At 35.3% G+C, this 12,610-nt stretch overlaps 1 protein-coding gene across 1 annotated transcript in view; it reads right to left on the reverse strand.

The window, feature by feature from the left end:
• The window catches only part of TNKS (tankyrase), a gene marked incomplete at its 5' end in the record, with an annotated part of 174,371 nt that overhangs the window by 23,263 nt on the left and 138,498 nt on the right, over nucleotides 1–12,610 (reverse strand). Inside the window, 5 exons of the mRNA XM_079726472.1 lie at nucleotides 871–1,059; nucleotides 7,261–7,370; nucleotides 7,675–7,894; nucleotides 9,234–9,399; nucleotides 11,357–11,502. Coding sequence (XP_079582598.1) covers nucleotides 871–1,059; nucleotides 7,261–7,370; nucleotides 7,675–7,894; nucleotides 9,234–9,399; nucleotides 11,357–11,502 — 831 coding nt within the window. The remainder of the gene's footprint in view (nucleotides 1–870; nucleotides 1,060–7,260; nucleotides 7,371–7,674; nucleotides 7,895–9,233; nucleotides 9,400–11,356; nucleotides 11,503–12,610) is intronic.

Consider the following 12,610-nt stretch of genomic DNA (forward strand, 5'->3'; position numbering starts at 1 on the left):
CCATGCTGTAAAGAAATTTGAACTAGACCACTGAGTGTGAGATACTACGCAGAGAGAGGTACTGTAGGATTTAAGGCCATCCGAGATGCTGCAGCCTCAGCTGAGCTCCCAGCTCAAGGGAGCTGCCAGAACAGCAGAGCCGCCTAGCTGAGCCCAGCCAACCCAGAGGACTGTGAGGAATTATAACTGTGAGTGGCACTGTATTAGCCACTCACTTGGTTTTGGTTAAGCTACTAAGTGTTTTGAAAATTGTTACTCAGCAACAGATATATAAAACAGAATGTGGCTTAGAAAAGTTTTTTGGTTAAAAAATTCTAAATTATGTGACCATACAGTAACTCCCTGATTTCCAGAAAATTCAGGAAAGATGTTTCTTTACTGTGTTTAATTCTGTAGTTAAATAGCATTTAACCACAGAAATTTAATTCTTGATTTTGAAACTATTTCTACAATATATCAGTTTCCTTTTCCATCTTCAGAAGAATGATATACTGCTTAGAAGATAATTTTTTCTTTGACTATCTCACCTCCCTCAGGTAAATTATCAGGAACATCAGATGCTCTAGAATAATAAGCCAAAGTAGAAGGTGTTGAGATATTTTACGAATACAATCTATATACAAGTTTTTCTATGATTCATGTTTTCCCTCCAAGTTAAGTATGGCAAAAAAATTAACTTACTGCTTAGTTTGCCTTAATAGTTTTAAATGATATAAAAATGAGAACTTAAAAAAATTCATAAGGAAGGAAATTTGTTCTTCTTCCAGGAGATATATGCACCACTAGAGGTAAACCTGTTAAGCCCTGGAATTTACTGTCATTTCTGAAAGTCTAACAAGCAATTCTAAATATTTTGAAACGAGGACTTACTGTTGCCAGATCTAAAGGTGTCTGGCCTTCTTGGTTCTTCATAGTTGGATCTGCACCATGTGCCAGGAGTAGGGCACAAAGCTGTGTCCTGCCTTTTTGGGCTGCTTCGTGAAGAGGGGTAAATGCCCACTTGTCTGTTGCATTTACACATGTGTTGTATTTTATCAGTAACGCTGCGATGTCCACATGCTGAAGAAAAACAAAAGGATGGCAAGAGGTAAGAATGAGATTATTTGGTAAAGCTCCTTCACATACGCTTGTTTTTATTTAACATTTCATTCCCTCTATATCTCTATTCTCATCCTTAATAGAAGTTTCTTCTATAAAAAAAGAATATTCATTACACCCCTCCACCTGTATTTTGGACTTCATTTTTCTTGCTTCCTCTAAAATATCAATTCCACAATTATTCTGTTACCCTGTAATTCTTCATGGGAGCTTAAAAAATTTTTTTTATTCAGCCTTATATTCAGATCTATCTTAAAAATAAACATATAAGATGAAACTATTACCTGACTCCAAGTTTCCTAATAATGGGCTAATCTGTCTGTCAAACTTTTCAAACCAGCATCCTATAACCACTGCTTCTCTTTATCTTCCCATTTCTCTTTCTAATCTATTGCAACCTGATCTATTATTGAAAACACTCATCTCAAAGATTCTCAATGTTATTTCTTCAGCCTTTGGGAAAGTAACATAACAAAACAACATTTTACAAAAATTAGTCTGTCGAGCCAAAATGACTTAGGGGGTGGAGGAAATGTCAGCTGCAGACGCACTAACTAATAACCTGGGCATGAGGTGATAAGATCCTCAACTGTGATGGTTAGAGAAGAATAGGAAAGAAGAGCTAAATTTGAGAAATTCTGAAGGCAAAACAATCGGGTTTTAGAAAGACAAATTAACCACAGAGGAAGAAAGATGAAAAAAAAGTCAAAGGTGACTGCCTTTTTTCTTTTTTAATTTGGTCTAGAAGATTAAGAAAAAAAAAAAGGTAGATGGAAGCATTAACAGAAATTGAGTAGCAGAAGTTTAATTAGGAATGAAACTATAAGGAAGGTTCACTTGGGGTATGTGGTTTCTGAGGCACAACATCTAAGTAATGATGTTCTGTAAATGGTTTCACACAAAAGGTCAGAGCACAGATAAGAGGGTCACTTACTTGTTCACTTACTCTCTCTTACCGACTCACCCACCAAACAAACATTTGCTGAATACCTATCTGAAGCTGAATTTCATGAGAATGGGAAGAGGTGGGGAAAGTAAGGACAGAAGTCTCCCAGGATAGAATTTAGGGCATGTTTCTTCAAATTTTCCTTTAAAATTCCTTAGTATTTTCTTTGCTCTCTTGAAGACACTCACTTCAAAAAGGATAGGTACTTCTGAGGTAGTATTAAAGTACTTTTGGTGTTTTTTTTTTAATATAATACAAATACTTGTTAATTTTAGGAAAAGTGATTTCAGAAAACAGAGGAAAATACAAATCAGACAACTTCTAAGAAAGCTTTCACATTTGCTCTGACAATATAAAGACAACAACAACAACAACAACGAAGAGCATAATCAGACTAGGGCTTCTGAGAACAGGCCATGTTCTGTGATCTTCTGGGGATTATGAATGAGATATATCATGATTATAAAATTGATTCTAACACAAAAGATAAAAATAGGTAACATTTGTAGCACTATCAAAATCACTTAAAACAAAATAGACCCCAGTGATTAATCTCCCTTATTCAAAGGATATATGTTGAAAAGAATAGCTATTTTTGTTCAATTAACCCAAAAGCACAGAGTAATTTCAAGCTTCTCCCCAGTAAGGTTATGGGGTGTTTAAACTAGGTTCCTGATGATTAGTTTTATTCTACTCCCATTTGTGTTGGCAGTATAATATAATCTGGTAGACTAATTTGTATAGGCTTCCAAAATTAGACAGTCCAGGGAAAATTATGTGTGTGTGTGTATAAAATGAATCATATATATGGTATGTATTATTAAACTTTCTTTATATTAAATTTATAGTTTATGCTTAGAGAAACCAATTACGTGCTTATTAAATTTGCTGACAAACATCTGAAACAGCAATAAACAGGAAATATACTGTTACCCAAGTAGACTAAAAACACAATTCTTAAATCTTTTAAATAGCCACACCACTGGGGCAAAAAAAGTAACTGAAATTTAAGGCTGACAAATGCAATAAATAAGCTACAGCTCAGTCCTATACAATACATAAGAGGAAAGTATTGAACTAGAAGGTCTAGAAAAGGAATTGAACTCTGCTGGAATGTTTCCAGGAGCCAACTTAATATGGTTTCAAAATTCAGCTGCAACACAAAATGCTTTAAACGACAAATGCAACATAAAAACACTGCAAGGGCCCTAATTTAATTTTAGAAAGTTGGGAAGTAGGGAGAAGAGAAACGTGTTTGGGTTCCAGTTAGAGCAATTTAATTGTACGATAATGTCATGAAATTCCCCTAACATTATACATTTTAGAGAAAGCATTAAAAAATGAAAAATTTGAGAGAGAAAACTCAGCAAAATTGATTTACTCTTATGAGATAATAGAAAACTACATGCTGTGTGGTAAATAAATATCAATGCCTTATATCTACTGAAGAGCAAAAAAATTAGTTGTCTTGTATAAATGTATATTAAAAAATAATATAAGGCATTATAATACAAAAACACTAAACAGGATAATGCACATTACCATTAATATATACTCTCATGAAATCTGTAACTTTTATTTAAACTTCTTAAACTATGTCTTTGTTTCTCCTTTTGGAAAAACTGAAGTGGTAAGTTCTTTCTATATAAAAAGGCCCAAAGACACACAGAGAGCTGACTGAGCTCTCCAGAGGAAAAAAGGTAAAATATGTATCAAAGAATGATGACCAATAAATAACAGCTTAAGTAACTTTAGGTAATTTCAAGTATCTCACACAATTATTTTATCTGCAGGCTACCAGTCATTATCCACTACTGAAGTCAATTAATCTGTCTATTTAATACTGATATTGAGCTGGTCAAACATACAGCTAATTCCTAAGGCTGTGAGATGTAAAAGTGGCACACAGACCTTATTCTGACCAGCCCAGTATGAGGGCTGTGTGGATCGAGTTATCTCATAATAACTGTATTCCCTTGGATTTGGACAGAATGTACTTTCCACATGCATGGTCTTACCTAATTATCACAATAACCCTGTAAAGACGGTCTCAGCATCTAAGTTTTACTAGTGAGGACAGTGAAGATTAGAAAGATTAAGGCCCTTGCTGAAGACTTGTGGGTTATGGAGGAAAGGATTAAAGACTAGATCCCCGATGTTCAGACTCCAAATTCAGGTCTCCATTTCGCCACATCTGCCTGCGTGGTCTTGCTAGACTAAAACACAAGCGTCATTTCCTGACAAGTTGAAAATGGCAGAGAGTATGATATCAGGGAAAAGCTATTTAAGTAGAGATCACTGGGTAACCCTATACCTAAAACTACTCTACCAATAGCCTTATTTTAAATATAGAAGCCTCTATTCCATAAAAAGTGCCACCAAAATCTCCTTCACAAAACTATCATTTCAGGGCAGTACATCATATACATCATGCAGCCAGGCCAGTCCAAGCATCATTGATATTAATACTATATAACCAGAGTTCTGCCACCCTAACAGAGCCCTATAATTTCATTAAAATATCCAGCCAAGGCTTATGTGCTATATGAATAAAAAGGGGCTTTGGAAAGACATATGGATTTATATGTCTAGAGATAATGAAAATATAATTATATCTACCCCTTAGCTAAAGTAAGATAAAGCAGCTTAAACATTTTTTATATCATGGTTAACCTTGGTCCTTATTTTAAGTCTACTAATTGAGACTGAGATAAATACAGATTTGATGTGGTTACTGACAACAGGTTATATGATATACAAATTGCATTAGATAAAATTATTTCACAGAGCAGAGATTCTCAATGGAGGGAATGACCTTACCTACTGCCAACTGAAAATCACTATGAGATGTTACTGGGGTTGGGAGGGTGGGTATATATTGTACATGGTAAAAACATGGTAACCAAAAAAAGTCAAGAAACCATCAAAGTAAAGGTTTTAGTGAATAAGAGTACATAGTCATTAGCTCACAGATATTTGATTTTTAAGTTTCCAAGTTTAATACAAGAAGGATTTTTAGAGTGAGTCAAAAAATCCACCCACACACGGAGGCAAAAGCACTTGCTACAAACATACTGTCTAGCTCATCAGCATTCTTTAGTAGGAGGATGGGATGAACCAGGTTGATTGAAACCTCTACCCAATGCCCTCTACACAGCCTGGAGAACTTTCTCTTCATTTTTACCTCCATAAGCTACATTCATTTACAAAGAGCTCAGCAGTAGGGATGTGATAAAAAGCAGGATAACATAAAAAGAGAGAATGAAACTAAAAATGCTCATGATCTTTCTCACTTGGAGTTAGAAGAGGAGAGCAGGAGTTGTGGATAATGGTGAAATAAGTTTATGAAAACGGAACAGCGGGCCTCTGGTCAGGAGGCGGACTGCATTACACTCCCTCAGCTAATGGCAAGAGAGCTGCAAGGGAATACGAACAAAGACAAGGCCGTCCTGCACTCTACCTTATTATATTTAGCCACAAAAGAGAACCACTATAAATTTTCTTTCTTTCACACTGGTCACAAATTGACACATATGTGTAATAAGTAGAATCTCAACACCTTTCCCATCAGAAGAATGGGAATTAAAAGGTAAAATACTTAAACCTTAAAAATTTAGTTTTACTTTCTTCATCCTCAGTGACAACTATGAAAGCTATGAAAGGAAAAGACTGACGGGACTGAACTTTTCCACATCCACAAAGTATGGGATATACTGGAAACACAGTACATAGATCAACATAGTCTACACAGTTGACAGTTTATGTTTTATTAGGTCAAGTCAAGAAGTATAATTCTACTGCCTACACCTATCCTCACTCATTAGGAGATTTATACAGAAGTTAAAAGACACTGATCCCATCAGCTTTATAAACTCTTAACTGATAAACTTTTAACTGAGGCTTAGCTACATGGAATACAATATGGAGAGAAGGATCATGCTAAGAAGTACTGGACATTATTCTCCAAATGATACATATCTATACTTATAACTCAAAGGTAAAAGGATTATACATACATGTATATGTAGTATATTAGCAGTAAATATTTAGCATGCCTGGTCTTCAGTAGAAATACACTTTGTACAGTGAAATTGAGAATTTTATATGAAAGAAGGCTAAAAGAAAATTCTAATGATTTTAATAAAGGATTAATTATCTTTGGAAAGATAACTTCAAATACAGAAGTTTCAAGAGGATTTCAGTACTAATAATATATTTATTAAATCTGATAACTTTCAATTAGCATATATCACACTTGGAATTAAAATTTTCTTTCCTTTCTGTCCAAATTAAAACTAGATTGTTTGCTTTCCTTGATTATTCCCACTCAGACATGTCATCTCCCTGAAATGCTGGTCTTTGAGAGGGGGCATGAGAAGATGCAGATATTCTCATTATGAAGGGCAAGGGAGAAGAGAGTAAGAGAATATGGAAATCATGGTGATTAGTTTTTACTTACAGTCTGTCAGGCTTTTGCAAATCTAGAAACTGTCCTCACCAATAATGATTCCATCTATGAGAGCCCCTAGTATGTACATTCTGGCACGTGTGCATCTTTACAGTCAAATAGGGATTCTGACAAGCACAAAAGTATTCATCTTCTTCCTGTGTGATTCATCAGATCTAAAGTGGGCCTTGATGACTTCCAGGCAGTCAGTCCAACAAATGTCAAGGTACTGGAATACAACCCTCTTCCTCTTTCAGCTGATGATTACAGATTACAGTTACAGGGCTTTGCAAGAATCAATTGCGACTTTCACTGTGGGGTTTCAACTAGTCATCTGAACTCTTTGAAACCATATACACCAATAGCTCAACCATTTTCTTGAATCTTTCTAAGATGCTGAGGATAAACATAAGCAAGCATAATTTCCATGCCTATAGAGGAACCTCCTGGCTTTCATAGTTTCTAAAATCTACTTAAGGTAGAGTTAAGATTTATTATCTACATCAATAAATATTAACTGAGCAGCCATCACATACCAATTATTGTGCTAGATAATGTGAAGAGAGCAAAAAGCTATAAAAGAGTATGGTCCTTGGCCAAAAGATAGTTATGCCTAACTGAGAAGGCTAGAAAGACTCTGAATAGTAAGATTAAAATTGTGCTAAATTATGCTGTTGGTTAGATATCTACTTATTGCAGGCATGGTATGCATTTAACAAATAAGTAAATACCAGTAAAGTTTTCTAGACTTTAACTTTAGCATGCTCACCCCATAGGATGCTGCATTGTGAAGAGGAATTAAACCACCCTTGTCTTGGGCATTAACATCTGCTCCGTGCTCTAGAAGATATTCAGCGACTTCCAGGTTATTGTAGCCTGCTGTTAGAATGAAAAAAGGCAAATGTCAGCTTAAAAGAAAAAGAAAAATATGTATATAAATGATAAGGACCAGAAAACATTAATACTTTTTGCTTTAAAAGCTAATACTACTATCACATAAATAAGAATAAGACATTTACAATAAGAAATTTATATAATTTATAATAAGAAATTATTTAAAATAACATCAATCCAGCGTTTTCTGAGTAGTACTCTTCATGCTCAGCATTTCTTTCATCTTCTGGTGAGCTGTATTAGGTATCTAAGAAAGATCATGAGCCTTGGAAGTGCCGGTGATGCTTACCTGCCAAGTGCAGAGGGGTTGAGTTTCTACCTTGGGTGTCTCGGCAGTTGATATTCTCTGGGGTACAGAGCTTCTGCACTCTTGCCAGGCAGCCCTTCTTGGCAGCATCCAACAAAGCAGCATCTCCTCTCAGTAAGTCCTGAATATCTGTGTCTCCTTCTTTTACCAAATCTAAAGGTGTATTTCCATCTCTGTTCTTTTTAGTAGGATCTGCTCCATGCTACAAAATAACCAAATGGGGTTTGTGTTTCCTGCAGTATCTTTGTTTTGTTTCTTTATTTTTAACTTCACCTTCACTCGTCCAAAGAAAGATTATCTATTCTATACGCATTGTGAAAAACAGAGGCAATATTCGGTCTTTCTTGCAAAATTCCTACTCAGCAATATACTGGATCAGCTTTCTAACTATCAATACTTCCCAACCAAAGCCCCAAGCCTCAGGATCAACAGTGATGGTGAGTGGGAAAGGTGTCAAGTGCCTTTTACTTTCCGTATCATATACTTTCTCAGACTCCAAGCTGTCTTCAGAAACCACTTTTCCTTTTAATCATGGCCTGGATATTAATGTTGACCAGATTTCAATTATATAGAGATATTCAGTGTTGATGAAGTGAGAAGAGGAAGACACACAGGTGGAAAAAGTACTTAATTCTAAATGGAATCAATAAAAAGAAAGTTTGGTAATTTAAAAATATTTCCATTGTAAGTCTTAGAACCTATCATGAAATTAGGTAGAAATGTATTAACAGTTAATTTGATTTTAAAAGTTTAATCATCTATACCTATGAAATAAGGTCAATAAAAGTCAAGAATCTTCCTGACACAGACTGCTATAGGCCCAATGGAGAAATCTGGAATAACCAACCTAGACAATGAATTCACATTGTCCTAGAAGTTATTTCTTACTAACCAGTGATAATAAAAATGAGTATCAAATACAGTGTTATTCTCAAAACTCATAAGAACATACTTGATCCCATGAAAGTGGCAGGAGAAGAATTTTATATTTAACCAGGACAAGGTTTTCTCTAGTTTAAAAAAAAAAAAAAAAAAAAGAGAAAATGACATAAATACATGTCCAGTCATTTTTCACATCTTTTAATTAATTTCACATCTTTTAACTTAACTTCCTATCCTTTAATATTTAAATAATGCTTAATAATTAGAAATGAGCTTATTAACAATAATAAAATAGCTAGTAAGAAGAAAAAATCAAACTTCATGGAAAAACTTGGTTCTTCTCGTACAAATGTTTTCTGATATTAATACTGTAAGTATCAGATAAGCAATGCAAACTAATTCAACTCTTTCCAAAACCTACCTTGTTGAACTGTGATGAACTCAACATAATCAAGTCAGTTCAGAAAGGTACTTCAGACATTACTCAAAGCTACGTGAGTATCATGATATCACACTTAAACATCCCCCCTAAAATAGAAAATGGAAGCAGTCTCTACAGCACTTGCTGTACTGTATTATAGAATAATTTACTCTGATGTAATTTTATGTCCTAACCAAATAATAAATATAATTACTTTATAATTTAAAACATTACATACTTTTAAAAGTAGCTTGCAGATTTCATATTTTCCTTTAGCTGCCGCTTCATGTAGAGGAGTAAATTTCCATAAGTCAGCCACATTGACGGAAGCCCCGTGCCTTACCAAGAGTTCAGCTACTTCATAGTGTCCATATGAACAAGCATTATGAAGAGGCACCAAGCCACTAAACGAAAGAAAATTATTTTAAAGACACACAACAAATCTTTGCATTAAGATGATATGTATAATAAAAATAATTCTCTATGGCATTGACTATACTGAACACTCACTTAAAAAAAAAATTCTCCTCTGATCTTGAAGATATTATCATCCACTTCCAAATAAGGATAAACAATTTCAAAAACTTCAAAAATGTCCCTTTCAATATAAGGACCTTGCTTTGTTTCTTGGTGATGGATATAAATTTCACAGCAATCTTTATTCTTAAAATACATATAGATATATCCATAAAAAAGGTTCTATTATAATATTTTTAATTCAGGTTTCATCCTGGCAATATAAAGAGCAACACTACAAAGTGATTTCAGGAATAACTAATTAATAATCTGGTTTTATCATCTCTCAGATTTTCTTCCATTTGGGTCTTCCTAGTGAAAACTGTATGCTTGCTTACTTATAAAATACACAATGCAATCTAACTTATTTACTTAGGCAAGTTCAACCTTTTGTTTTTGGCTTTTTTTTTTTATTGTTAATAATCTGGTAGTGGTTTCTGTGCATAGATTTAAATATTTAGGTGCCAAGCAATGAAAACTCAAAATCCAAGTGATAGAGAAACCTCAGTATTCAGTAAAGAAAATAATGAAATCAACCATAAACTCTAGTCAGATGAGCAAACTATCCTGTGATGACTCTAAGTTCTGATTGGAAGGCAACTGGTATTCTAAAAGGACAAAGATGTCCCCATAAAAAGGGGTGCATCAAAAGGATAAGTGTAAGTTGCACTTAGTACGCAGCAAACACAAGGTATCAAGTTAGTACCTTTTTACTTAGAGAGATCAGGTTTTTCTGTTTTTGTTTTTAATGTTTTGAGACCAAAAATACTGACTGTTAAAATGGGGCAATAGAGGGACTTCCCTGGCGGTCCGGTGGTTGAGACTCTGCACTTCCAATGCAGGGGGTGCAGATTCAATCCCTGGTCGGGGAACTAAGATCCCGCACGGCGCGGCCAAAAATAAAGGGGGGGCGGCGCTGATAGCAATAGAAACAAATGTTGGTTCCTCTTTAACGCACCATAATACTTTGAAAGAGCTAGTGATAATATTATTAAATATTCATGTCTGATGTGTCCCTTTTAAAAGATAAATAAACCCAAAATGGTTGACTGAGGTCTAAGTTGTGTGGTTTAATTCTACAGCAGTCTGGTATGTAATTACACAGAAAGGTGCTTATTTATATTTTGAGATGATATGAAATTAACTCAGGATATGGAAGCTCATCTCAGTTAAAACTTCCTTCTTGCTTTTCTAAATAGCTTCCACGGTTGCTTTAAAACTCTGTCTAGATAAATTAAAACAGTTCAGTAAACTAATATAAAAATAGAGAATATCTGAATGAGTAAAAATAAAATTATGTTTCTATTAATATGACTTTGGGATGTGTGGCTTCTTTTAGGAGGAGATTAAACATTTTTAATAGCAAAAAAAAGGATGAACAATAAATTACAAACTATATAAACACACGTACATAATGCAATAAAATACTATATATAGACATTAAAAGGATGAAATGAACTATTAAGTACTGACATGGAAAGACATTCAAGATATACTACTGGGTGAAAAAGGCAAATTGCAAAGCAGACCGTGTGCAGTGACATCATCATTTACATTAAAAATAAGCTCCACCACAACAGCACACACACTGCAACAGGTCCTTCAAAACTCCAGACGGTTACAACAAAATTTTGATGCTGTAATCTCTAGGAGGTGGAGTGAGAGGGACTTTTCACTTTCTATACTATACATTTCCATAATGTTTTAATTTATGCTTTAAACTTAAAAAAAAACATGCATTACTTTTTTAATAGGGAAAAAATATCTAAAACTTCAAAAATATAAAGAAAAGAAATTTTAAGTATCATGAAAATGAATCCCAAACAGTGAAATTCTAATGCATACCCTTTGTCTTTGGCGTGGACATCGGCACCATGGTGTAGGAGGTACTCCACGACAGACACACGGTTATAGCCTGCCGCAAAGTGTAGGGGTGTAGAATGCCGGCCCTCTAAATCTCTGCAATTCACATTCTGAGGGCTGCAAAGTTGCTTTTATGGCACAAACACACAGACAAACACAAAAAGAACGTTAGTATTTATTCATAGAACTCGCTCCAAAATACTGCAGACATCTTGGATAAATTGTATTTTTCTAATGAATATTTCTTTCCAAAGATTAGATAATACAAGTGATGTTTTAAAATCAGCACGAGGGCTTCCCTGGTGGCAAAGTGGCTGAGAGTCCACCTGCCAATGCAGGAGACACGGGTTCGTGCCCCGGTCCGGGAAGATCCCACATGCCGCGGAGCGGCTGGTCCCGTGAGCCATGGCCGCTGAGCCTGCGCGTCCGGAGCCTGTGCTCCGCAACGGGAGAGGCCACAACAGTGAGGAAGCCCACGTCCCGAAAAAAAAAAAAAAAAATCAGCACGATGTTTGGCATTACAGTGTCTACAAATGTTCCGTTTGCAGAGCTATTTAATCTTTTTCAACATTTCCTGGCCAAAATCTTAATCAGAAAGAAAAACCCATAATAAGGCAAGCATTTCCGAGGCAAATGGTGCCTTCCTCCTTCATAGTTATAAGGCTTTCCTCCCCGAGGCTGCCTGTAACAGCCTGTATGCTTGTACCAGCACGCTCTTAGCCACTCTTTGCTCAAATAAGACCAACCCTGGTTGACTGCAGAATTACCCAGAATTCTTGCCTCCTTTGACGTGGCAAGCAAGAAGGCTCTGGAAAAATTACATTAATTCTGTCTGGGCCATCCACTTGGCCCTCTGATCCATCTCAGCAAAGCCATGCAGGCAACAATGTTTTACTTGATCTTTGAGGGGATATTTGTCTAAGTCTACAAGTCAGATTGATTCTGATCATATTCTAGTTTTTGGCCTTCTATCTCCTTCAGCTGTATCCTCCAAATCTCTTCTCTTTCACCTATTCTCCTTCTGAATATTATCATTTCAGCACAAGCTCAGCTGTTTGCTTACAAAGCAGTAGAAGCAAAGTTAGGCCAGAGCAGTTGCATCGCTGATGGTGACAGATGGACTACAATAAAAATATTTGAGGAACAATTTATAAAGAATTTCATATTTTTTCAGTGAGAGGATTATTATCTACGTGTGAAAACAATCATCATCTCCATTTTACAGATAAATAAACC

The sequence above is a fragment of the Hyperoodon ampullatus genome, assembly GCF_949752795.1.
Source record: "Hyperoodon ampullatus genome assembly, chromosome: 20".
In the NCBI taxonomy this organism is placed as follows: Eukaryota; Metazoa; Chordata; class Mammalia; order Artiodactyla; family Ziphiidae; genus Hyperoodon; species Hyperoodon ampullatus.